We start from the raw sequence: 27671 nt of genomic DNA, 5'->3' as shown, positions 1-27671 counted from the left end.
CCACCTAGTCTCGGATGTCTTGACACTTATCACTTAAAACATAGCATAACATTTAAGAACTATAACGTTAACATTAACACTTCTCCCCCTGACTTTATGGCCCATTCCTGGCTCATTATAAAATTTTATCTTTATATGAATTATTTGTAAAAGTAATAATGGACTGCAATTAACTTCAAGATTAAGCTTTTCTCTGATTTTATATTTTTGACCTTTGCTTCTCTCTCTCTCTCTCTCTCTCTCAAATGTCTGACTTATTATTTCTCTAGTTTTATAAAGCTGGCTATGCATTGCCCTTAAAAACCCATGCAGATGTCAACCTGAATGCTCTGAGGAATTCCTTATTATTTTTAAGCTGAGCATAAGAACCTTTTATGACTCTGGAAGCGCGGCAGCTATGAGTTCTTCAAAGCTCTCCCCAAATCTAGCAAACATCCCTCAGTTTCCCCATTCGACTTCTCTCCCTCCCGTGTTCCCTTGAGAAAGCAACAATGACATAGCAAACAGGTGTTGTACACTTAAGTCACAGGTGATGCCGTTAACAGAACAACAGGAGTTTGCACGCAACTCTGTGAAATGATACAAAAGGAAGATTTGGGTGACATCGAAAGGTCCTCTGAACCAATGCTGACACGACAACTCAACCGAGCAATAGAACTTCACATGAGCCCTATTGTAGCTAGCTGAGGTATACCCTGGCAGAGCTTGGCAGGCAAAAGCTGGGGGTGCTACTGTAGGGGAAGGTCTGGGGATAAAGCTGGGGCAGGAGTGGGTGCGGTAATACTGGGGAGTGGGGATGCTCCACAGGTTAGTAGGTCAGGCATGCAGATCATGTACAGATTCATTCTCTCACTGTCAACTGGGTCACGTACTTTCATGTTTAAACATGACTATGGGTCTGGAGGTTTAAAGCAGAGCTGCAAGCCAAATGCTGGTCAAAACCTTTATGTCATCCAGAGGCATCGTAAAGGCCATTTTGGGGATCACAAACCCAAGCACCCTCTCTCTGTTGGTAATCACCAAGATCACTTGGTCGCCGTATGAAGAAATGCGTGGCACATTCCACGTAACTGTTTAGACAGCGCCATCAACTGCTCTCCTATGTTTCCATTTGGTCCAAAAGTCACAAACCACCTGCTTCGAATCCAGAGTGATTTGATAGCACCTCTGCTAGAAGTTACGGGGGAAGATAATTATAGGGGAGGGGAAAATAATCTTTACTTTATTTTCATTGTACTCTTGAAATGTTGCTCCAGTCCAAATATTTTAAAATTCACCACAGGAATTGAATCGACCTTTCTGGAAACAGACTCTGAGTTTTGTCATGCTTAGTGCTATTTCCAGAAACGTATTTTCAGAAAGCAAGGTGTTCTTTGGATTGAATTTATAAGAAAATATTTTTTTTTCTTCCTGGAAATTCAATATTCTCTCAAAAAAAAAAAAAGAAAGAAAAACCAAAACCACTCCCCCCAACACCTCGTATGTATGAGTATTTAGAGGAATTCTGATGCTCAGTGGCTGTTTTAGAGTTAATGTGAACCGAAGGACTCCAGTTGGATTTAGTATAATATCCTATAGATAAAGATGGAAATGACTTGGGTCAGTCAGTCAGTCATCAGTTGTTAACACAATACTTCTTAGTATTCCTCTGTCATTCATATGTATATTTATTTGTATGTATTTCGCTTTGTAAATATGTTTTGTAGTGGGTTTTTGGGGAGGGTGAGGGGGGAGTGTCTGTCTCATATAGGTTGTAAGCTCTCTGAGAGCAGGTCCCTGTCATCCCAGTCCATCCCACTATTAAATAGATGCATGATCGAAGCTGCTTAAAAAAAAAAAAAAGATGGGAATGACCTTGGCCTTGAGCTAGGATTCAGTGATGCTCCTTGGCTGCCAGGAAACACAAAAGAGTTCAGAGAACAAGGGTGCCTTAGGATGCAACACTCCTGAGGTAAAGCAGGAAGGAGCTTGGGAGGAGCTGGGCTGAGTATCTTTGTGCAGTAGCAGAAAAGACTGAAAAAATACAGGAGAATTTTTGCTGCACATATAAAATAATTTCAGTGGTGAATCCTTGGGTTAGCTCTTGAAGAGCTGGCTATAGATTCATACAGAGAATATCTGTCTTTGTTCAGGCCAGTGTCTTAAGTTAAATCGGATAATTTTACAGTTTAAAATTCTAACTAAAAATTAATCATAATTAAAAAAAAAATCAAACAGACCTAAGAAGTCTTTTGAAATGGCTACAGTGAAAACTCTTTTTAAATGAGAAATAGCCTAACCTTGGAAACAATGATGCAATGATGATAGCTGATCAGAATAACAAAGAAGGAGGAAAAGTTCCACTTCGACATTTGACGGAATTAAAATTGTTTCTTTAGAGGGCTTCCTCAGGTAATTACAGAAGATACACTAAGACGAGCCAAATAACTTTTAATAAGTGTCTTTGAGCTCTTTCTTTGGCCCTTAGAATACTTAGAAAAAGCTCTCTAGGTTGATGATCTTAATATGCTAACAATTTAGTCATGGCTTAAAACTTCATTTACTTGGTACCTGCTATATGTTTATACACACATGTAAAATATACAAATATGTAAAATGCTAGGTGCCTATTATATATATATATATATATATATATATATATATATATATATTAAGGCATTTTATGTTTCATTGTAAAATAAATACAATGAAGGGTATCCATTAAGCAAGAGAAAATATACATCACCAATTAGCACTTTAACTAAAAATTCAACCTTGTAATATTATAGAAAAATATAATTTGATATTAGAGTTTCAAATGGAGCAGATTCTCTCCAGTAGGCATCTCTCAAACCCCAACCATTAATTCATACTCTGGATGAGTTTGAAGGACTAATAATTTAGACAATAAATATAATAATGCAATTAAACTAAACTTAATTTTATACCACTAACTGAAAAATATAATACCAGTAAATGTACTTAGTTATGTAAAATTCACAGACTCCTCTCAGTAGATTTTATTAGAGCAATGACTCAGAAATGTAACTTTTGGATTCTGTGCTATTTTACAAGTTAGTACAACCTGACATCTAGGGAAAGTTCTAAGAGAGACCACTTCACGTAGCAAAAACGAACATTTCATATTCTGCATGTCCTGACAATACAGTGGGGAAGTGTTTTCTTATTTTTAATTTTCTTCTAAGCAAAAGGTCTCCCAGGGATATTAGCAAATGATTAAAGGCCTTGATTATGACATAGCTTTCTAACATTAATAGAGAGGGAGGATATTTTCTGAGCCTTGTATAATTCTTTTTTTTTAATTTAAAATTGAGACTTAATTGATGTTTTTTTTTTCCTTTTAAATAGAAGCTTTTAAATCTTTTCTGCTTGGAACTATTCCCACCTACCTGCTTATAAATTTAGATTTGGATATTCACAAACATTATTCTCTATTTCCTCTGAACATCTAATGGAAAACTAACAGGATCTCAAGGGACCATTGGTACTTTGGGGTCTAACTTTCTGACGGGCTTCAGAGAAGGGCTACCCAAGCATATGTAAGTGATGATATTTACCTCCTGCAGTCATTAGGGCTGTCCAGCGTGCCACAGAGAGTTCTATTCTTGTGAACAATACGTACGTGCGTCATCTGGGGATGATCATTGGGAGGGTCTCTTACCAACGTTCATGTGTGGGGGAAGCCTGCTGCAGAAAACCACTGCAGTAGTTGGTTGGAAAGGTCTTCAAGAGCTACCAACAGTGCCCTTGTTGTGTGGTTGTTTCTGCTGAATGTGTGCTACTGAGGAGGAGCAGAGATGGCCACTGCTGAACACTTAGAAGCTGATGTTAGCACTGTGTGCTTGGGAGGACTTCCGGGTCACAGAGTACCAGGACAGGCGATGCTTAGATGGTGGTTCTCAAGAACCGGAAGTCCCATGCACAGGGAGATGAATGTGCCTATAATGACACCCTCCCCCCACCAGAGGGCCTTTGCATGCCACCCCAAGAACTTTCAGTGATTCTCAACCGAATGTCTCAAGCTTCCAGACAACAGGCTAGACAATGGAGAAAAAGTTTCAAGGGATGTGAAGGTAGGATTGTATTTTAAAGTATAAACTTAAAAATCTATGCCAGAATGTTTACATTCCAAATAAATTTTTTCCCTAACATATGCAAATGTGAGACATGACTATTTGAATCTTAAGCAGCTCATAATAAAATAGGTCATAATTTCGCATGCATTGTAAAGATCAATTCAGTACGGGCAAGTGCAAAAAGGCTGAGAACCACCTTAAAGCTGTGAGAGTGCTCCCCCACCCCCCTACCCTGACCCCTTCCGTTCTTCTCCCCTGACATTTGCATCAATTGCAGGGCATCTCATGCAAGTCAAGTATTTCTCATAAATAAAGTGCATGTATCCTTAAGAATTACCAGACACAAAGGGTTGAATAGATCGTGGACACAAAGTACACAATGGGGAGAATGGCACTGATATATACATGTTTCTCTATGTATCAATTTACCCTTTGTCCTTTTCCTTATAAGAGCAAGTTAGGACAGACACCTGGAAGCCAAAACTCAGACAGGACAGGTTGTAACTGTATTTCCAGACCAAGTATGTTTCTGGTTTTAGGACAGCTGTTTACACATCACCTAGTCACAAAGCACATGAAGTGTAAGAGACAAAGCACCTCAGAAGCCACCAGACATTACAAAGTTTTCGCATTGCTGGGACATAGTACCTCGGGAGAGTGACACGACACTGCGACACACTACAAAGCGCAAGTTCAGGAAGAGAAAACAACCATTCGTAGCCTTACATTATGAACCTGATGGATCGCTGAGAAAGGAAATCCAGCGTTCTGATTGGTCCAGATTTCACAGACAGACGACTGCTGGTATAAACAGAAAACTATCTTATCTTGTCAATATTTAAAACATGGCAGCTACCAATGTATCCCGGGGGAGGGAGGGAGAAAACAGCAGAATAAAAGAATCACATTTCTTTAAAAAAAAATTAAAAGAATGTGTAGGGTATTCAAGGTTTAATAATTGACTTCCAGGTCATTCCTTTTTGTTTAAAAGTATCTTGGGTTGGCTGCAGGTGGGGTGGGAGGGAGTGAGGGGTGGTGGTGGTGGTGGGGACCATTTATGTATTAGTGCTATATCAAGGGAAATTAGAAATAACTTCACAGCGCAGGAAAAGGAAAACTATTTTTACTTTTGCCATAAAGAAAAGCAGCATCTCCCCTCTTCATATAGTGTTATTTTCCAAAACTAAATATTTCATTGAAAGATGGAGAAGGCATCTTTAAAACCAGTCAAACATCTGGATTTTCTCATCTTCAATGGTCAAGAACAAACACTCCAAATCCTGATGCTTGTGCCTCCAGGGATCTCTAGGGTGGAACTCTGCGGCTGATAACCCACAGGGGCCAGGTCCTATGTAGCAGAGGGTATGCTGGAGGATCCCCTGCACTGAGGCCAGGGAAACCCAGCAGCCTTTATGGGTGCAGTGACCCAGCATCTTTACTGGGCTCGCCACCACACCAGCAGACTGTAAAGTGTGTTCAGCCAACCAACACCTTCTCAAGGTGCCACATGTAACCTGTGGTGCTAGGGACCCATTTTTTTCAGAGTTTTTTTTTTTTTTTTTTTTAATGAATGTTGTCGCCATAAAAGACACTGTGATGGGGTACTCGGACTTGGGAGGTCCAGGTAGAGTGTTTGCTGAGCTACATAGAAAAACTGTCAAACACCAGCGCTCCCTCCCCCACCACATAAAATCCAAACACTGGAATTGAATAATGGGTCTGGACTCACTTAGCAAGTCCTGTGTGTCCCCAGAAACCCCAGAGGATCTGATGAAGATCACTGCAGGGAGGGAACCCATATATCCACAATGTGCCTTAGAAACCCACTGAGGGGCAATTTCAGCCATAAACAAATTATGGAAGCAGGCTTGACCCTGATTAAAAGTTTACTCTGCTGCCATCTTCCTAGAGACGCTCACCAGATGTTAGCACCTCTGTCCAGGAAGGATGCTTCTCTACCATACTTGTGCATTTGCTTTCTAGTCCTCCACTGTCTGCCCCATGTAAGGAAGACAGACTGCGGATACCCAGCATTCTGTAAGGAAGTTATACCCCTGGGGTCTGGCCATCTCCCATTTATTGGCCTCTACTTGAAACTTCAAGTCATTTTCTTTACAAGAAGGTCTTCCAAAAATTCATTCTCTAGCAAGTCAAGTCTTGGGGCCACCCGTGCTACCTTCCCTGTCCCTAATAACTTCTTTCTGATTTAAATACACAGTGTCCTTCGGTATCTATTGGGGAGTGCTTCTAGGACACAACTTATATACACCTTCCTGTACATCACAAAGAATATAACACATAGGTATTATAGTATACTGTCTGGGGAAACGTGTCAATATCATGCAGCATGTTCAGATGTTTGACCTGCTGTTATTTGCATCTATGGATGCAGAAAGAAAGGGCATGGAGGACCTCCTGTACTGAGTCTAAGCCAGTTTGGATCACCATCTTTACTGGCACTAAACATATTCATAAGATTCCCTCAGCCCAGTTAGCCCTCTCACCTAGATTCCCGAGTAAATTCCATCACGAGAATCAAAGCTCCTAGCTTTTGCATATACTTCCAACAGTACCAGGAGCCAACAGGCCACCCATCACCTGACAGAGGAAGATGCCAGCACTCAGAGGGACTAAATTCTAAATGACTTACTGAGGTCCCCTGCGGTGGACACAGATAATAGTTTTTGAGATGGTTAGGAGGAAGGCAGGGCTACAGGTACTTCACCAAAAGGCAGAGAACCTAGTGAGAGGGACTTGGATTTTTGAGGCTGCTTCACTGAACAGTCTCAACTCCGTAACTGTCTGAACGCCTAAAAGTTTGATTGTTTCCCTATCATTAGTTCTGAATAAACCAGGCACGAGAGCACTAAATATTTTAGGTAGATGGCATAACTTCTTGGTCATTTTGAGTCACATGGAATTCCTTTCATATAAAATACTATCTCATTGCCGATTCTGACTTTCCCCCCTTCCTCGGCATGGGCTAGCCTTGGAATGTAGGACACTAGAAGTAGAAAGATAGGTGGGGTGTACTCGATCTTCTTCTAGGAGGAAGGGGTGGGCAGTGTGGTTTCTCTTGGCGTGTCATCTCTGCGTTTAGTTAGGAGGAAGACTCGAGAAAATGATATAATGACAAGCAGGGGAGGGGCTCAGCCACCCTGCTCTCTTTCAACACCCCTGGGACTCACATGGCAATGTATACATCCCTGTCACACAGGAAAAGAGGACACAGACTTTTGGGCTGCTGTTCTCAAGTCTCCACTGGGATTCTTAGGCTCTGTCTGCTCTCTTAGGCTCGTAGGTGTTTCAAGCATCTAAATCTATGTCAGGGAAGAGGTGCCAGCTCTCCCTCTTGGCCAACACTCCAAATCCTGATGTACATTTTCCCTGAGACCCTTTTCAGTCCTAGCTAGGAGATCATAAGGGCATACTGTCCTGTAGTCCAAAGGAATGGAGGAAGGGCCTTTGCCCTTTCCTCAGGGGCTCAGGTCTTTGGCTTTCCCTAGACCTGATGATTCTCTGGCCAGAAACAGGCCCGGGCATTAGGAGGACATGCCTCGGTGACTTTGTATTAGCAGCTTTTCTTTAGAGAATGAGGTATTCCGTATCTGTAGGGCAAGGCCCACGCAGTACACTGCTACCTGACATATCTTCCAACTACAATACTACCAGAGCTAAGCAAGGCCCAGGGCACCCTATGTAACACTTATTTTTACAAATGTATTCTCTCAATAGAGGGAGACAACCCCTCACCTCTTCCGCATATACACTGAAGAGTTCCTACATGTCTCTGCCTATAGCAGCTGCCACAATATCCAGTTTGCATTGATAAGCAGTCTTAAAGGCAGGAGGAGTAAAAACTTCAAAATTCCTTATAGTTGTATGAGTCACTAGGGATGGTAAAAAGTCTGATTTTAAAACATGGTTTAAATGAAAGGAGGTTAATTAGATTTTTAGTTAGGAAGGTTTTTTTTTTTTTTTTTTTTTTTTTAAAAAAAAAAAAAAAAATAGACGATAGATACATTCCAGGTAGACAAGCTGTTGTGTCAGCAGTACATAATTTGCCAGACAGAACTGCCAGCCAGTTCAGGAGGGTAACCTTGTACAGATGTATTCTTAACATGAGATGGCCCTTCTCCTAGACACAGGGCCATGAGGTTTAATGGAGGTAAGCCTTGACTATGGAAAGTCATTCCATCTATGAAGACACTATTGTAGCATACAAGTGCTAGGATATAAAAGCTTTGAGAAAGAAAAAAAAAACCTAGTGATAACATTTTATCTCCAGTGGAAGGTATACTAGAAGAAAATTGATGACTTGAAATTTGTTTTTTTTTTTTAATTTTTTTTTTAAATTATGGGTTCATGTGTGGGCTTGTGCATGTGAGCACGGAGCCTACAAAGGCCAGAAGAAAGCATCAGCTCCCCTGGATTTAGAGTCACAGGCAGTTGTGAGCCATTTGACATGGGTACTGGGAACTTACATGGGTCCTCTGTCAGAGCCCTACATGCTTTTAACCACTGAGCCATTTCTCCAGCCCCTACAACTAAGTATTAATGAACCTTTAGAATTTCTCTATTTGCAAAAAGAAGTTCTAGTCACTTTACGCTAAATGGGAGAGGGAATTTTTTTTTTCACTGCTAAATTTCCAGAGGCCTAGAACACAAAAGGCTTGCCATATGTATATGGAATCTATAGGAGTTCTTGGTAAATGGTAATGTACTACAGAACCAGTCAGCACTGTAATTCCTTACCATTTGCCTTGGTCTACTTCATTCCTGCCGTTTGTACCATCAGTAAACCAGAGATTAACTGAGAGAGTTCTTGCTAGAAGAATCCTCAGTTCTTCCTAATGGAAACTTGACAAAAGGCTGCCAGCTTTGCCGGAGAAGAAGAAATGCTTGTCACATCACCTGTGTTAGAGGGCTCTTGTGGAGCTTGGGGGCTGTTGTGCAGAACATGGCCCCTCACTCCCTGGCTGTTTCGTTTGCTTCCCAGTGTTTCCCCTAAACTCCTGTCCACATAGCCCTTGAAAGCTAGTTTAGTTTATCTGAGCTGGGATTACTATGAAATCCAAATAAGTGGGGGTTTAACTAGAGATATGGTAGGCTTTCTTTTTCTTTTAATATTTATTTATTTGTACAAGTGTGGCGGTCAGAGGACAACTCATAGATTTTGGAGATCCAAGTCAGGTCTTCAGGTTTGGTGCCCAGGGCCTTTACCCTCTGAGCCATCTTGCCCATCCCACTGCAGTCTTAAAATTGTCATGACATCAATAACATAATTTTACTTATTTGATGATTAACACCCATCAGAAGGGATATAATTAGACTGGGAATGATGGTGCATGCTACTTCAATCCCAGCAGTGCTCATGAGGTAGAGGTAAGTTTGAGGCCAGCCTGGTTTACATAGGGAGTTAGGGCCTTCTAGAGACCCTGTTTCAAAAAAATTGAAGAGAAAGAGAGAGGGAGAGAGGGAGAGAAAGAGAGAGGGAGAGAAAGAGAGAGGGAGGGGGAGAAAGAGAGAGATGAAGAAGAGAGGGAGAGAGAGAGAGGAAGAAGGAGGAAAAGGAGGAAGAAGAAGAGGAGGAGAAGGCACATAATTTTCTCTTGGTTCAGAACTTTCTCTTGACTCCAACATGTGTCCTTAAAGCACTCCTCTAGATTGTTACCATGCTGTACCTTGGGTCACCCTTCAGAAAATATCAGCACAACACAATTGAATTCACATCTAGTCACAAAACAGAAGGGATTCTGCCAATCACCAAAGTTTTCTTCCTAGAGATGGCTTTCTTCTCTACTCAACTGATAGCAGTCTAGTGGTTTGCAGTAAATTATCTCTCTCATCTTCCATTAGGCCTTCCCTACTGAAATATTTTTTTGGGGAAAAAAAGAGCTCAAAATCTTCTATTACAGAGCAGAGCACTCCTTTTTTACACAGCACAATTTTCTGAGGCCAGCTCAATTTCTTGTTCTTCAAGTCAAGTCTCCACCTGAGGCTTCTTTACTGAAACCAAAAGAATTTTCCAGTTTACTTGACCTACTTGACGTGTTTATCTCCTTTTCTATTTCCTATCCTCTTCTTGTTCCTATTAGCTGGCCATCCCTGGACCACTGGAGTCTGGACTCCTCTATCCTTTATGGTTCTCCTCGGAGGTCATTCCTGGTCCTAACGACCACGTTTGTATCTTCAGTGCAGACCTCTCTCTAATGGCTATTCCTGATTGTCAACTTGACTATATCTGGAATGAACTACAATCCAGAATTGGATGGCTCACCTATGATCCAGATTTTGAGGCATGGTGCAGACAGAGCTGAGAGTTCTACATCTTCGTCCGAAGACTGCTAGTGGAAGACTTAACTTCCAGGCAGTTAGGGTGAGGGTGGTAAAGCCCACACCCATAATGACACACCTACTCCAACAAGGCCACACCTTCTAATAGGGCCACTCCCTGGGCCGAGCATATACAAACCATCACACACATACTCTCTCTCAGAATGCCACACTTGGATATCCAGCAGCTGACTTGACACCTCTACTTACTCAGTTGGCATTTCAACCTGAGACACCCCAACCCATGCTTTCCATCAGCCAGAGGCAGCCCCTTCTTCTTAGTCCTTTTTTCATTTTCTGTCTAGCCACAAATCCTCCTGTACTTTCTAACTGAGCTCTCACTACCTGAGGTCAGCCCTACCTCCTTCACCTGATCATCCCTTTACATCCTAACTAGTAGCTTCATTACTTCATTCCTTCACTACTTCCATACTTCATTACTTCCTTTATTACTTCTACCATTGTCCTCTTAGTGTAGATTCATGGCACAGGAGCGCAAATGACCCATTTAAAATGACAAGCCCAGGCTGTGACCCTCAGCTTGCCGTATCTGAGAAGAAAATCAAAAGTCTTCACAGTGGCCTCTAATTCTCAATCTTCTGACCCCCACACCTCTCATTTCTGCTCCTCTCCTGTCCCCTCCTCCAGCTCATTCTGCTTTAAGCAGCAACACAGACACTTGCTTTAAAGAGTCTGCCTGTGCCCCTCTGCTGTAAGAGATCCTCTTCGTTCACGTGTGCCAGGGCTGGCTCCCTTGTACCCTGAATTCGCCTCCAATGGCTCAGACTCGGAAAGGCATTCTCTGAGCTCCGAAGCATTTTCTGTCCCATTCAGGGAGACTATATTTCCCACATTGCCAAATCATTGTTCTTTCAATCTGAAGTGTCAGGTCTGGGGAAAGTTTAGAGCATATGAAACTATCTCCCTGGTACTCTGACACTCATCCAAAAGATAGCTGTGGGTCATCTGAGGCATGCAAGGACAGGGGCAGGGACCAGCCTTGCTTTTGATTGATGTTTATGGAGGGATGGTTGCTATGGGCATAATCCTTTCCATGGTCACCTTCAGAGGGAGCAGTCACCTGGGGTAGAGAATCTGATGGTGGGTCTCCCATAGAGCAGGGTGTTGACAGCTCCATCTACACAGCCCTTCCAATTAGGCTCTGCAAGCCTTCAGGGAAGGCTGCTGATATGGCATAGTTAGTTTAATAAGGAAACTTCTGTGAACACAGCCCTCCAGTCAGATTCTATATGTGATGAAAATTTCTGTCTTATCTTAGACCTGAAAAGAAAAAAGGACTTTCTCTTGTTTTTTTTTTTTTCTTTTGCTGGTATAATACTTTCACACTTGAGGGTGTTCAGAGATTGGCCAGGAAGACATATGAAGGGTTCAGAAGGAAAGCAACAGTGAAATCTATTCCTTCTCCCGGGTGACAATGCTCTTAAAGCAAGACAAAACAGGTTCAAAGGCAGAAGCAGAAAAAAAAAAAAAAAAAAAAAAAGAGGAGGCTCTACCAGAGGAAGCCTTGGCCTTAGCCAGTGATCGTGGCAGCTCCTTGAGCAGCTTGCTTAGACCTGTGCCAAACAAGCCCAGCCCAGCCGAGCCTCCTGTGCAGGCTTCCCTGCAGCAGCCATACCTCTCTGGCTCCTGCTTCTGTGTGTGTACTAACTGGATCCTGCCTGGATGCTGTGGGTCAGTACCCAGTCACTTCTGTCCATCTGCCCTAGACTGAGATGATCCTTCTGTGTGAGCTGTGAGATGAACACTGGTCACCCTCACAGCTGGACCCGACTTTCACTCTTCCCAGCAGCCTCACGTTCGGGGTTTCCATGTATTTCTAGCTTCAGGAGTGGCTACATTGCTGATCCTCTTTACCAAAGTTATGGATGAGCATTTTTTATTTGCAGGGAGCGAAAGAGTCAAGAAAACTTGACCTCCCTTCCTTTACCCTCTTCTCAAGAGCCACCTTTCCAAAACTTCATGCCCATGACCTTCCCGTTAGGTCGATGGGGAAGATTCTTGGAAGGGAAGAATCAGGCCAACTGGTATTTCCCTGGTAACATCTGTATGTGGGACCCAGTGTTGCAGGTGTAGCATTATAAGGGTTAGCAAACTCGAGAGGAAGCAAATGGTGTGTTTTCACTGGAATGGACAAGCTCTGGTACTGTGTACTCAGGTATTTGCCCAAAACTCTCCATCCCCTCCCCCTTCTTCCCTCTGCCTTGTTAACTCTGATCCTGGTTCCAACAGCACATTAAATAATCTTTCAGTGTGGCAGAGGATGATAGGCTTCAGGTATTGCTATCACCTATTGGTTGATAGAATGACATGACAGTTGTAGCTGTCCTTGGCGTGACACACTTATTTGTAAAATCTCTTTGCAGGAGAAAAACAGAGGGGGATTAAAAACAAAACAAAACAAAAACCAGGAAGCTGTCTGTGTGCTCAGCGTGCAGCTCTCTAGATCTCTCTGGAGTTCTCTCTGCTGCTGTGAATTTAAGACAATTGGGATCACGCTGTTTGTAGCAACAGGGCTGTTGTATGTAGTCTACCTCAAAGCCGAAATGCCATCTCTACTGAACAAATGTGTTTCAGAGTAGCAGTGAGCAGAAATATTAACAACTTGCTCAGAAAAGCAACCATCAACTCTTTATCATAGCAGAGACTGCTGCTGCAAAAGAAAGTGGATTTTTGCAAAGTAATGTTTTTTTCTCCTGCCAGTAATGCCTCTCCAACATATACATTACAGTCCTTCCTTGCAGACCGAGGCCGTCATTCTCTTTATTTCAGCTCATTTGTTAACTATATGTTCAGCATTCATTTCTTGCTTCTGGTTAAAAAGAAGCACTGGACAGGGCCATTTGTCAGAGACTATTTTCTGAGATTCCACTGTGTCCTCATTTCATCTTCACGGAGAATCTGGGAACAAACAAGAGCTAGCTGAACCCTCAATCACCCTGAATGATGTCAATTTAGGAGGGGTCTGGTAGGAAGCTACAGCTTCCCCTCAGCTGGACTTTGTACAAGGCTTCACTTGATTCATTGGTAGACGACCTAAGAGCTATGCTTTCTTTCCACTTCAGTTTAGCACAGTACACAATTGGGAAGGAGCATGCTGATGTACCTAGTCCAAACCAAGTTCCATGAATGCTTCAATAGTCTAGGGTCACTGACAAAGAACTTGATAGGAAACAATATGAATGAAAAAACAAACAAACAAACAAACAAACAAACCAAAGCCCAGCACTGTTCTGGGCTGAGAAGGGAGGTGTGGCGCATGTGAATTGCGAGTGTCTGGGAACACGACAGGAAAAGCTCAGAAGAACTTATGGTACACTAATGGTGTTCACCATGAAGATGCAGATGTGGCCAAAGCTGAGGAGCCAGGCTGCTGTGTGGCTCCCATCCTGCTTATCAGAAGGACACAGGCAAGGAAGTAGATACGGCTAATAGAGAAAGGGGAAGGCATCCAATTGCCTTTTATCCTAATACCTTGTATACAGGACACAGATATCAATCAGGCACAGTACTGATCTCACAAATACCTTATAAGTGGAAATGTAATTTGATATTTTTGAAACATGTCATTCATAAAGATGTTGACATGCTCAATGTATTTAAGAATGGTTATGCATCATAAATCTTTTCTGGGGGGGGGCAGGGCTAGCTTATAACATGAGGAGGAACTGCTTGCATTCATAAGAAATACGATTCCCACATCATTGGAGAGGTTTGGGCTTACAAGCTGGAAAATAGATATAGTTTTGTAAAACAGCCAAATTCTGTGCATTTATTCTCTTGCCGTTGAAAAGGCAGGATGAAGAAGAAAATTAGAAATAATAAGATATTTGAAGATGATCCAGATGCATAGCTTTAGAGTCTCTGAAATGGTTTGACAAATAAGACTCTATTTGTACTCCAAAGCAATGATGTGTGCTACGCATTCGTTACATCAGTCGAGAGAACTAAGGAGCTGGTTCAAGTTGACAGAAGTGGGCTTATTTTTTTAGGGTTCACTTCTTTACTTCAAATTTGGGAGTCTAAAAGCTCATCAAATTAATCATGAAGACTGACATCAATGCCCTTATAATGTAACTAATTTCTAATGGACATTGGCAGGATTGGAAAGGTCAAGCAGGTTTATCCAGTTGGCGATTGTGGCTATTTCTGTCTGCTTAGAAATGAGTCCTGTTTCCTACTAGTGGAGTCTGACTGTCCATGCTGAGAGTCCCTTTCCTGCCCCAGCACACATAGAAAAGGACACACATACCTCTACCTCTGTGGTTGGCTTAGAGAGAGACAATTGATGCAAACCAGGCTGATCTGAACTGATTGGACTCAAACCACACTTTCAAGATGGAAGGATTAGCTCTCTTTGATGTAGGATCAAACTTTTGAGGAACTGGTCATGAAACTCCCTACCTGTGGGGTAAGCCTATTAGGGAAAAGGAGCCAACCGGAAGGAGCATAGGGGGCCTCAGGGAAAGGATCTCGGGGTTGGTCAGCAAGCCTACAAAATCCACAAGGTCAGTTCCACCGAGATAGTGTTTTCAAATATTGTCCTGTTTCTTTATTCAGAAAATAGAATCTCTTCAACTGACTTTGAAAGAGAAAAAGAAAGCTTATGGTCTGGTTTTAATTGGCAACAATCACTTGAGTAAATAGCAGTATGTGGAAGGAAGGTGGAAACACCAGAGCTTAATGATCCTGGCTTTAGACCACCTGGCTATAAACACCTGGTTATAAACACCTGGCTATAAACACCTGGTTATAAACACCTGGCTATAAACACCTGGCTAGAAGACCACCTGGCTAGAAGACCACCTGGACTTTACAGCAATGTGACTCAGTACAGCCCTTTCAACATTAGCCATCGTGAGATGTTTTGTTGCTGTTGTTACTCATATGTATCCAGAGAGTCCTCAGTGACATGGAACTTCAGTCATGTACTAACAGAATTAACTAAGAGGTATGCACCACCAGCCCTATTTCCTCTATATTGAAAAAAAAAACCAACGCCAACCTTCTTTTCTTTATTTTTATCACTAGAAGAAGAAAAGGAGGAGGGAGAAGAGAATGATAGAATTCTCCTACCCTTTAAAATTGAGCAAGGTCAGATTATAACAGCTGAAACTCTGACCCATGGACTCAAGAACTGGACTGAATATAATGAGGAACATTCCAAAAAATTTAACAAGTAGAAAAATAGCCTGGTGTGTGTCTTTGAGAGCAAGCTGCTCAATGTCAGCAAGCCCGAGGCACTATGAAAACCACAAGGTCAGTTCCACTGAACCAGGGTTTTCAAATATTGTCCTATTTCTCTATTCCGTTGAAAATAGAATCTTTTCTATTGACTTAAAAGGAAAAAAAAAAAGGTTTTAATTTCTCCAGAAAAATAATTGGAGGGATTTAGGTCTGACTAAAGCCTGTCAGGACAAACTCCAGGCATCCCATTTGCTTCTTTGATGAACTTGCTGAGGACAAAAGACTCCAGATGTATAATAGAAGGGCGAACCTCAAAAGGCGACTCTCCCCCCGTTTTTTTTTTTCTGATTATGTAAGGACCAATATGGGGATACAAAAGACACTAACCATATGAGCATTTTTAAGCCCAAAGTTGTCGGAGCTAAAAAAAAAAAAAAAAGGTATATTTTGAGAAGAGGCAATGGATTGACTAAGTTAATAAAGGGAGTGCACAGCACTTCAAGTTTAAGTCCGAGTCTGAAAGCACCGTTTTCTCCTTGTGCTTGGTGTGAGCCCTTCAGCAGCAGGAGTGGTCGGTTTGGCTTCTCAGCTCATGGAGAGTGGCAGCATCTCAAACCGTCTTGGAAGCTGAGGTGTCAGCTTTTCAACTTGGCAAGCTGTGAGGGAGGAAGCTCTTGATGTCAGAGAGTCCATTCTCAGCCTTGTCGGTGACACATTATCTGTCTGTGCTTCAGTGTGAGGAGGTCCACTAATTTTCTAATGCTACAACCCTTTAACACAGTTCCTTATGTTATGGTGACCCCTAACCATAAAATTATTCTTGTTGCTACTTCATAACTGTAACTTTGTGACTGTTAGGAATCATAACATAAATATCTGCTGGGCAAGATACCTGATACGTGACCCCTGTTAAAGAATCCTCAGTCAACCCTCAAGCAGTTGTGACCCACAGGTTGAGAACCACTGCTCTAGACTATGGAAGAAAAATTTGAAACCATGGACAGGGAAAAACCTTTATATTTAGGAGCTCTCTGAGGAAAATCTAAAAACAAATCGCTAACCAATGGACATTAGAAAGTATATGATGTAATACAGTAATAAAAACTGTTTCTTCCAACACAGCTATTATTTTTCTGAAGGCTCATACTGTAGACTTCGAAAAATGCTGAGCACTGGATAGAACATCTAGGAAAAAAAAAAACAGTTTTTTTTTTTTCTCTCAGGAGAAATAGGATAGGGTAAATAAATGATAAGCTTTCGTCTTTTTTAGAAAAGGGTAAGTGTTCTGGGGAACACCTGTACTTCTCTAGTTAGTTTATGTACTGCTCCAGTGCCATGCCTGCCTGCCTGCTGCCATGTTCCCTGCCATGATGGTCATCAGCTAACCATCTGAAGCTGAATGTCCCAAATAACCTTTCTTCTATAAGTTGCTTTGTCACAGTGATAAAAAGTAACTAAGACTATGTATGTATGTACGTATGTATCTATATATGTATGTATCTATCATATATTATCTATTTATCTATCATCTACCTACCTACTTACCTACCCATCCATCCATCCATCATCCATCATCAATCATGTGTCCACCTATCCAGCCTTAATATTTCTGCACACATTATCTGACACACAGGCATTGTTCACATCTTGAAGCCAAGTAAATTAAAGTTCAGAAATACAAAATGACTTGGTTCAAGTTGCATAGGCAGAAAGAAATCAACTCAGAACCCCAACTGAAGAAACTATGAAAAAAAAACCCCAGCTTCCTTATTTGAAGAATCACCCAGTCAAGAATTTCTGGGTACAGAGTAATTCCACACCAGACACAAAGCTTTTTGTAGACATGGGAGGACACAGTGATGCCAAGATGGAAAAGGTCTCTACTTTATCTGCTATAAACCTTGCCACTTTTTGTTTAACAGGCTTCCTGATGGCAAGCATGAACTGAGCCATGAAGTTTCCGCTAAGCTGCTCATGGTGTGCCTTCTGTTACCTGCAACTGCATATATGCAATCGACATATGCAACTACATATATGCAATCGACATATGCAACTACATATATGCAATCGACATATGCAACTACATATTCGCAATCTATTACAATACATGGAAAACTGCTACTTGTTGAATGGTCATCAAACTATTTGATAGGATTGGGCCTCAAGGGGGTATTGGGGAAGAAGGCAGGAGTCATGGTCAGCTGCCATTTATTTACAAGGATGGACTGTCTGGAGAATTAAATAAGAGAAACAGAGCAACATCCGGGAGGGACCAGCGGGGAAGGTGGTGGCAGGGCCCTCACAAGAATGCCTCTAGTTCCTTCCTTTTAATAATAGCAAATGAATGAGGACTGTGAAACTAATACATCTAAAGTACTTTCAAATGAGGGAGTGATCAATCTAGTTACAGATATTAAGTAATTCTTTGCAGATCAAGAAATATTAGGCTTTCAGCTGAATTAGCTTTCTAATGAATTAGAAACCATTTGGAAAAGGCCTTCAGAGTGCCTAATAAATGCTCCAGGCAGCACTGTCAGACTTTGTTTCATTTTCGTAACAACAAGAGCAGTCAAAACACAAAGCATTGTACACTGTGAGTTTTCCTTGGTAGCATCCAAGCCTACATTGGTGTGGAAGGACCGTGTCTCTCTTACTGTTTAGAGCTGATCTTTATTTACGAAGACATATGTACTATTTCATTTTTCCTATGACTTTCTGCGAAGGGAAGCCTTCTATAAATGGCCACTGCATTTCAGCCTGTGGGGGACTCTGCTCTTCTCTTCCTGAGTCCAGAGACCATGCCTCCTAACACCATAAACCCAGCCTCCTCCCTGCCTCATTTCAAGAGTAGTTTGACTCCTCCAAAGTGTCATTCAAGAAAACTTCTACATGTTGCAATTAGGCCTTAAATAGTAAGAATATTTTCCTCCATCTGGTGTATAGCCCACATTACATTCACTGTCTCGTCTCCACAGAAACGAGAACATACTGCTGCTCTGCTTTGTGCAGGGTGCACACCAGCCATGCACAGGGCACCTTCTTTATGCTGTGAAGAGATAAAACAGATGCTAAGATACCCTGGAAATTTAAAGGCACCATACACATGGAGGTATAATTATGTAAGTGTGAGCCCAACATTTATTTATTAGGGGTAGGGAAATGAAGAGAGCCATTTAGTAACTTCCGGGCTAATGAGCTCAGTTTAGAAGCATAGGCTAGAGAAACGACATTTCAGCACAGCAGGAAGACCCTTGTCGAGATGTGCCTGCATCATTACACTCACTTTTCAAAGTGTTATTGGTGTTGGAATCAGTTCTGCTTTTCATATTGATGCCAGAGTAGTGTTTATATTGGAATAAAGCCAAACAGCAGTCACGATATTTGCAAAGCACCTGTATTTCAAGACAGGTGCTATTTATTTACTTACATTCTGTGTGTATGTGTGTGTGTCTGCGCATGCGCGTGCGCATGTGCACGTTCTCGAGAGTGCAACGTACCACAGTACACATGTGGAGGTTAGAGGAGAGATTGACTTGGCTTTCTCTGACTATATGAAAGCCCCTGGGATGATGAATTGTCCGGCTTGTTGGCGAGTGCCCATACCCATGAAGCCATCTCAATGGCCCAAGACAGGTATCATTCATATTATTGTACACTGGAAATGAAGAATACAAGAGTACCCTGGCACTACATTTACAATATACGCCAGCAGACAAAGCTCATAGGCAGAAGAATGCATATTATACTGATCTCAATATCAAGCTTTGACTCAGCTTCTTTCACTTAAGTAAAGTAGAATTTTCTGGGCAGGACCTGAGAAGGCAAAAGTCCCAAGAATGACTGCAGCCACTTAGAACTTAAAAGGGTTTTGGCCTTGGGCTGGTATTCCAAATCCCCATAGAGCTGAAAAGGAAGATGTAGCAGGGTTTGTAAGCACGAGACCCTGTCCTGGGGGAATCTCCTACCAATTGTGTCCCCCTTCTTTAGCAGGAAAGAAAGTGAGCACAGAGGTGGACTTAACTATTTTACGGGAAATAGAGAGGGATTAGCTTATATTATTGTAAGCCTCTTGGGAGAAACCCTTAGGAAAACTGGACTGGAACCATGCTGCTGGTTGAGATAATGCTTGCTTATAGGGATTTTAGTTGTTAGTTCCAATTCTTGGGAACTCAAGTTGATCAGCTCAATATACAAAAGCAGGGGAAATATGATCCAGGGCAAGTATTTCGGACTGTCAAAAAAGTAAACAGACAGCAAATGACCCCGGTTCCAAATGGGGACGATTAAGAAAAACAACAAAACACCAACTGAGTGGCTGGCTATAATTAAAGTCAGATAAATTGAACTGTTCAAGCAACAAAATCACCAAGTACTTCATATTTTGAAGGGTTAAAGTTTTGGAATGGCAACATCTTAAGCAGCATACAGTCACCGCTCTATGGTCTTTGTCCTTGCTAACACACTCTCACAAAACAAATTCAAAGACCAAAATGAATACAACCTAGAGAACTGCAATCCCGGAATCTCTTTTTCTTATTGATCGGATTCCAGTGGTGCCGTCTTCTATTTTCTCTGCAGCTAAAGTGTGATATTGAACTGCAGGATTGCAGAAGGCTTCTAATAAGCTCTGGGCTGCGGATGGAGCCCCTGCCTCTATCGGTCATTTGATTGCTGTTAGTTGGACCCGAGAGGTAAGTATGTTCGCAGCCTCTCTACCATGGCCCTTCAACCTGCTGATCTCACTCTGCTCTCTGCCTTATGGGCTTTCCTCACCTGGCCAGATAAAGGTTCATTCAATTTTCTCAAGGTAAGACAAGTCCTAAAGAGAAATGCATTTCAGGATGAAGTGACTGCAAAAAGATGTGAGCTATTAAATGTACCCCTGGCCCTGCTTGGGATTCAGAAGGGGAAACTAAGAGAACGATTTTGCCCCATTCCTTTGAGTATCTTCACATGGGCAGAAGAATAGTTAATTCCTTGTTGAAAAGACTGCCCTATGTGGAGAAAGTTTGCAAATGATAGGTAGCTGAGACAGGTAATTCTTTTGGTTCCTCAAAGTGACTCAGTCAGTAATAGTTAATGCTCATGAAAGAGCAATCCTGCCTCATTCAGGTAGACAAGGGTCCAAAAAATGACTAAATTTGAATGACTATATAAAGACCACATGGTTCAAGGTTGAAAGCCTTGTCCCTGAGATGTTGTCATTGGATAAACTGAACCACATAGGTGATCCACAAGTATTGATCTACAAATACTAAGAGCTGGGAATGAAAGAGCAGAGTGGGGAGGTGCCTGGATCCTCTTGACTTAAAGGAGCCTCAGTTGGAACATCAAACAGATTTAAAGGAAATAGCCAACCTCTGAAAATAGGAAAAGTATCCTTTTCTTCCCTCTTCCAATATCCCATCCCACTTAACAAGAAACAAACCTAAGTCCTAACACTGCCACCACTGAGAACAACTTAGTACCGAGACACAGTAAAGCAGGCCTTCTCTCAGCAACAACAGTGTATGCAATATCGTCATGGTTTCTAGAACATTCTCTTCACATATTTCTTCCTTGAGTTAAAAGGCTTTCAAAACCATAATCTCACTTAAAAAAACAACAAAACAACTAAGGCAAAACAATTATAGTCAAAATTTCACCTCTGAGTTCTCAGCTAATGTGTGGGAGGCAGAAGGAGGAGGAGGAATCTCAGCCTTTCGGGCTGAGCTGACAGTGGGGAAGCAAAGAGCAGATTCTGCCCATAGCCATGGATACACTATCTCTGCATGGAGGGACAAAGCTGCAGAAACAGCTGCCCATCTGACACCACCCTGTGTCATTGTTCAGCTAAGGTTGACTCAAGTTTCTGGGAAGAGCCTGGGGACAGAGTAGAGTGAACATTTGTACCATGGAGGGTAAACTGGACAAATACTTGTGTTAGGCAGCATTGTTCTTTCTAATTGTTCAAGGAGAGAATGTGGGGTGGTGATGTGGGATGATGTAACTATTCCTCCTAGGGTAATTGTAGGTAAACTTGGGAGGAAATGACCTCACATGTAGCTAATCTTTTCCCCCAAACTTCTGCCCTGTCATCCACCCAATCGGCATTTAAAACTTAGACTTTTATATTCATTTTTGTTGTGACTTGATTCTGAGCCAGTTTTATTAATTTCCAAAAAGGTTTTGAGTGCAGTGAGGTGGAATAGATCTAATCCACTGAGAATGAGTGGATTCAATGGGATACATATGTATCCATCTCCTAGAGGGGGCTGGTCCCAGCTAGTTCAAGAGAGCCCAGAATGCAGCACACTTTATAAAATGGTAACTTCCCACTGAGGCATGGACCGGTAGGCGTCCATTGTGAGCTGCTCTTCAGTATTTGAATGCATTACTGCTGCAGGCAAAAGGCAAACACATCACAGAGGCTTCGAACACCTTACCTGAGCCATCTGCCTCTCCAGCTTTGATCGGGGAATATCATCAAAGTAGTTTTCATTTCTTCTCCTCCTTGCATCGCCCTGCATGATAATGTGAGGAACGTCTAGGGAGCCACCAGTGGTGTAAGTGCTTTGGCTAAGTGATGGAGACAACTGAGGAGGAGTGTGATTACCACTGGGTTCCTGAATGGAAATACATCATGAAATAAATACCATGCTCTTTGTGGCTAGCCTTTGGTTTCAAAAATTGTGAAATACGAAACACAACAAGCTATGGGGGTGGGGTGGGGTGGGGCGGGAGTGGTTTTCACTCATCTGCTGGGATTGCTAACATTGCACTGTTTAATCCTGTAATGGCGTGATCAAGTCAATGACTTCAGGTCAAAGTATTTAAAATATCATCAGGTGTCTTAAAAACAAAAACAAAAACAAAAACAACCCAATACCCAGGTAAATGATCTCAGGAAGGAGGTTCATCTCAGAGGGGTACCCCAACTATCACGTGTTTACCAGGGCAGGAACTATGGACAGCTCATCCTCACTGCAGCGGATGTGCCGTTACAAGAAGCTAACATGGGACCAGATGGGTCTTGATCCTCTACCAAAGTGTGGTGGGACAACAGGGCTGGGAAGTTGGACACAGTATGGTAACATAGCATGTCACGCGACGTACAGACTGCAGAGCAATGCGTATAATGACAGAGGATGCTTTCAACAGCAAAGACAACCCTAGCTGCAAACTGGCAGGAAGTAAGGAGGGACAGCAGTGGCCGAGCCTTGGTGTTCACAAGCCACAAGAGGGCTGGAATCATCCGATTCGGCTGCCATGTTCCCCTGACTTCCTTTGGCGGTGTTACACCCATTTATTTTTTTTTCTTTTGGCTAGACTTTGCCCCATCTTTAATTTGTTATTTCTGTAAGACTTTTCTTGGGAGTCAGGGTGAGAGGCTCAGAAGGGAAAGACCAGGGAGCAAACTGGAAATTTCGATTCCTCTGAGGAGGCCTCTCAGCGCACTTATAACGATGGTGCTCGGAGTTCTCCCATCCTTCCACAAAGTAAGAGGAGGGCAAGATAATAATCCCTTTCTAGCCTATTTTTTCTAATTTATTAGAGGACCCCTCTCTTAGGGAGCCATAGATATAAGTCTTACTTCTGCTTCCCTAATGCGTCAAACCCTGAAGTAGCCTACATGTATCCTAGCATATCCCAAACCTCTCAGTACTCAGTTCTTCCTGGCTCCTGGAGGGAGCATCTTATGGCCTCCTGCATCTCGTGGTCTCTACTTATTTTTCTCTTCAAAGCTGAATCTGACTCATCATCCTAGAAGCTTCTATCCTGTCCAGCCTGCTGCCACTCTGACTGTGGCCTGCGGTTTACTGAAGTCACCTATCAGGGCCAGTTACTCCCCAGGAGCATGCATACGGAGGCCTGTGCCCGTGTTCATCAATTGTGGCTACCTTCTCTGACATTTGCGATGGGAACACAATGTAAACAAGCACAGGAGTAGGAGTAAGCAGAGAGCTGAGCTTGTCAAGGAGACCTTGGCTTTCCAATGGACTTTAGAAGAGAGCACGTGGGCTTTGGCAAAGGAAGGGAGGATACACGCTGTCCTTATCATCTTGCCAGGGAATCGGCTCCTTTTTTTCCCCCCAATTTTCTTTTTTGTTTTACCTTTTATAGTTTTTCTCTAGTTCTTCTACCCCCTGTTTCTAAAATATAGCTGAAGGAATCAATTGGAGTTTACTAACTAAAAATTTAGAGTCTATAGTCTTAATATTTTTGAAGTGGGTAGAATGGTCATTTTTCATCTCTCAAAAAATAGAAGACCCTGAGGTTAATTTTAAATTGATTTTTACTTAACTGTGGTCCTTGATCGATTTCTTTCTTTCTTTCTTTCTTTTTTTTTTTTTGTGGGTTTGAGGAGTCTGACAGAAAACTCATTTCCTTTCTCTTGGGAGTGAGAAACTAGAGATGAAGGGGATGGGGGTAGGGGGTGGTCCTTACAGGGTGGTGGTTAGTCAAACTGAATTCTTTTACAATGCTTTTCTAAGTCTCTGAATTATATATTGAGAAAACTAAACACAGTCAAAAGGGAGATTGTTTTCTGTACAGGTAAGGCAAGCATTGAGGAGCCGGCCTGTGTTTCCTCTTCCACGGCTTCTGCCATCTTATTGCACAACATTACTTTTCGAGGAGAACTGAAGAGAGAAAAATGGATGTGGTGGTACTTACCCTGAGGGTGATGGACCGAGGGGGCTTCTGTGGAGGGTCGTCGTGCAGCCTATCTCCCAAAGATGCCAAAATGCGTTTCCTGTGGCCAATCAAACTGATTTTTAAAACCTGAAACAACATGTATCCGAGTTAACTCTTTGGTTTGAGATGAGGAAAAAAAAAAAAAGAATTTGCATATACACTACAAGACAATCAGTACAGAGAGGTGTAAGCAGCATTAGTCCTACCCTAGGAGAGACTGGGAATGCAATCAGGGGCACATTTTGGTGTAGACAGGTTGGTGGGAGTGACAGACAGAAAGCCGGGCTAGAGAAAGCAGAGAGCCCCAGAGTTCTACTTGGCCCATTGACCATGAGATTCCCTTGAAAACCATAAACCAGCTCTTACCACTGAAGGACCAAAACCTCTCTGAATTCCTAATGCTCTTAGAATAAAGAGCTCCCTCCTAACTGCATGGTTAAGCCTGGTGGAGTCTGTCCCTCTCCATCCATACCCTCCACACAGGGCACATTTATACAGGCCTGAGTGATTACACCTGTACACACACACACACACACACACACACACATCTTCACCTGGTGTCTCTCCACTCTCTCCACCTGCCCTCACCTCCTTCCACTCTGCTCCAGCATCTGCTTGGAATGTTTGCCTGGGGACTTCTAGGTAACTTCACTTCTCTCTGTTAAATTACTTGTGTTTATGCACCAGCCCTTCCCATATGGGCTTGCTAAGAGCAGGGCACAGGGACTCCTTTACCATTGTTATTTCTGCAATGCCCAAAGCAAGCCTTGAAACAAGGTGGGAAGGGAAAGAAGGAGGGGGAGAGGGGGAGAGGTGAGACTCAATGAACAGGAAACAATGGATACATGAGGAGGATTAAAGTAGGCCAGTCAGGGTTCGAATAGGTGCTAGTGCTTTCAAGGACAGTACTGCAGAGGCATCCGTGAAGGAGAAATCCAAGGAGCTGGGGTCCCCAGTCATGTCTTTTAATGCCTGACAGCTATTCCCTTCCTTCATCCCTATATGGAAGGGCTTCTCACCTTACAGATGAACTGCGGTTTAGCTGAGAGCTCAGTTACTTACCCAAGAGCCCTTGCGTGAAGACTGTGGGATCTGAATCAGGTTTGTCTGATTCTCAAGCTTGCTTTACTCAAAGGAAGATGCTGTGGAGCTATGGGCATATCTCCAAACACCACTCTTTAAACCAATAAATTATGACTACATTCATAAATATATTTTCCCCCTTCTGTATCCATGCGTGCCCGGTGATGCAACAGCTCTTGACGCATACCTAGTCTTTAGCTATGTGAATTATTTTTCTATTTCTATCAAGTTTCACAGAAGAAGAGCTAAAATTTATTGTATATATGATAAATATACACATACAAATATAAAATATATATTATGCTACCTTGAGTTTTACTTACTTGCTACCTATTGGTCATTTGGTCATTTTGTCCAAGTTGTCTTGGGTTTAAGGTTTTTAAAAATGTTTATTTATTTCATATGTGTGCATGTACGGGCATATGGGTGCCACAGCACAAATATGAAGGTCAGAGGATAACTTGCCACAGTTGATTTTCTCCTTCCACCATGTGGTTCCAGGGATTTGAACTCAGGATGTAAGGTTTGGCAGCAAGCACCTTTACTTGTCAAGCCATCTTGCCCGGTCCTCATTTAGGTTTTAAGTAGCTTATGTCATATTCCTCTTTCATGATGAAAAACTAACCAAGCTGACTGCTTGCCTGACCTGCCCCACAGCCCTGTGCTGTTCTTAAATAAGCTGGCATTTCCCCCAGGCTGAGTTTGCAAGTGTGATTCAATAAACGAGCCTCCCTTCTAGAAATCAGTCTTCCTGGACCTTCACACACTTTATTATGACTGCTTAAGATTTGTTGAAAACAAAACAAAAACAAAAACCTAGCTCAGAATATTCCAGGGATCTACCAATCATGGCTGTTAGTTTGAACAGGATGCTGATTTCTGCTTGTAATGCTATCTTTAAGATGTTCCTTTTTCAGTACACCTGACAGAAGGCTGCTCTTTTAGATGCAGCTCGAACAGAAATATATACAGGAAACAAAGGTACATGGTGACTGTGAAATCTTTTAACTTTGCTGTGGCGGATAGTTCAAATCCCTGTCGTCGTGGGAGAACGGTTTGGATTCCTTCTCCCCAAATTCCTTATCTTTCAGTTGTGTGCACAGGCGCCCATCTGCCGGCCTTCTGCCCACTCACGAAGCCTGGCACTGTCTTTTTGCATTTCTATTAGCCGGCTCGGCATTTCACTACGTGGAAGAGCACAGGGATTTCACTGTATCCTCCTTGAAGATTATGAATATGCTGATGAAGTGTAGTCCTGTGCTCAAAACTGGCAGGCAGCATTACCTATCGGCGCCAAAGAAATGTCCTTATAGTCTTGTACTGTTTCATTTTTCTAAGCATCAAGATCAAAGATTCCTCCAGCTCAGAAAATATAAAAGACTAACCTTTTCAAAGATATTTTGCAAGTCTAAACGAGCTACATTTTATTTTGTTTTATTTTATGTTTGTAGTTTTATCTTTATCTGCATGTGTATCTGTGGATCACTTGCACATCTGGTACCCAAGGATGCCAGAAGAAGATGATCAGGTCTCTTGGATCAGGATTTACAGATGGTTGTGAGCCACTGTGTGGTTGGTGTGAATGGAATGTGGGACCCCAGTCAGTGCTCTTAATTGCTGAGCCATCTCTCCAGCCCCTTCCCATTCCCTTTTATTCCCATTCTCTGCTACTTGGCCAAAAGCTTCTACTGGATGTTATTCCTGCTTGCCCTCAAATCCTGACTTCTTTTCTCCCCAGCAGGTGACTGGACCCAGGGTTCATGTTGCTATGTTGGACACACTCTAGAGCCTTCACCTGTACTGACCAGTGTTCGTGTTACTGGCAGGTACTTTGTACCAGAGAGGAAGGTAACGTGGTAATGTTAAAGAACATTCTTTGGGTCTCTTTAATAAAGATACTCATTTTCTCCCCCTGAAAAACAAACAAAACCACAGCTGCAGTGATTCCACGCTTGCGTTTGGTTTCCTCTCTCAAACTCAAGTTTGATTGAAGTGACCTGACTCGTCTGGTCTCAGTTTTCCACCAACATAAGGAGACATCGTTGGCAATGATGACAAAGATCATCAGAAGCATATAGAGGACAGTGTGATGCTGGGTGTGGTGGCACACACCAATAACCTTAATACTCGGGAGGCAAAGGCAGGAGAATCACTCTAGCCTGGGGTATGTAGTAAATTCTAGCCTCTAGGCCAGACAATAGTCAGTCAGTCTCTCTCTCTCTCTCTCTCTCTCTCTCTCTCTCTCTCTCTCTTTCTCTCTCTCTCTCACACACACACACACACACACACACACAC

At 42.4% G+C, this 27671-nt stretch overlaps 1 protein-coding gene across 1 annotated transcript in view; it reads right to left on the bottom strand.

The window, feature by feature from the left end:
- Anks1b (ankyrin repeat and sterile alpha motif domain containing 1B) overlaps positions 1–27671 on the bottom strand; it is a 1052697-nt gene that overhangs the window by 53050 nt on the left and 971976 nt on the right. The window contains exons 19-20 of the mRNA XM_029482977.1: positions 24273–24380; positions 22043–22222 (exon numbers count right to left, since the gene is read on the bottom strand). Of these exons, the coding sequence (XP_029338837.1) occupies positions 22043–22222; positions 24273–24380 (288 nt within the window). The remainder of the gene's footprint in view (positions 1–22042; positions 22223–24272; positions 24381–27671) is intronic.

The sequence above is a fragment of the Mus caroli genome, chromosome 10 (assembly GCF_900094665.2).
Source record: "Mus caroli chromosome 10, CAROLI_EIJ_v1.1, whole genome shotgun sequence".
NCBI lineage: Eukaryota > Metazoa > Chordata > Mammalia > Rodentia > Muridae > Mus > Mus caroli.
Note: the sequence above shows the minus strand (reverse complement) of the source record. Positions and strands in the feature narration are given on the sequence as shown.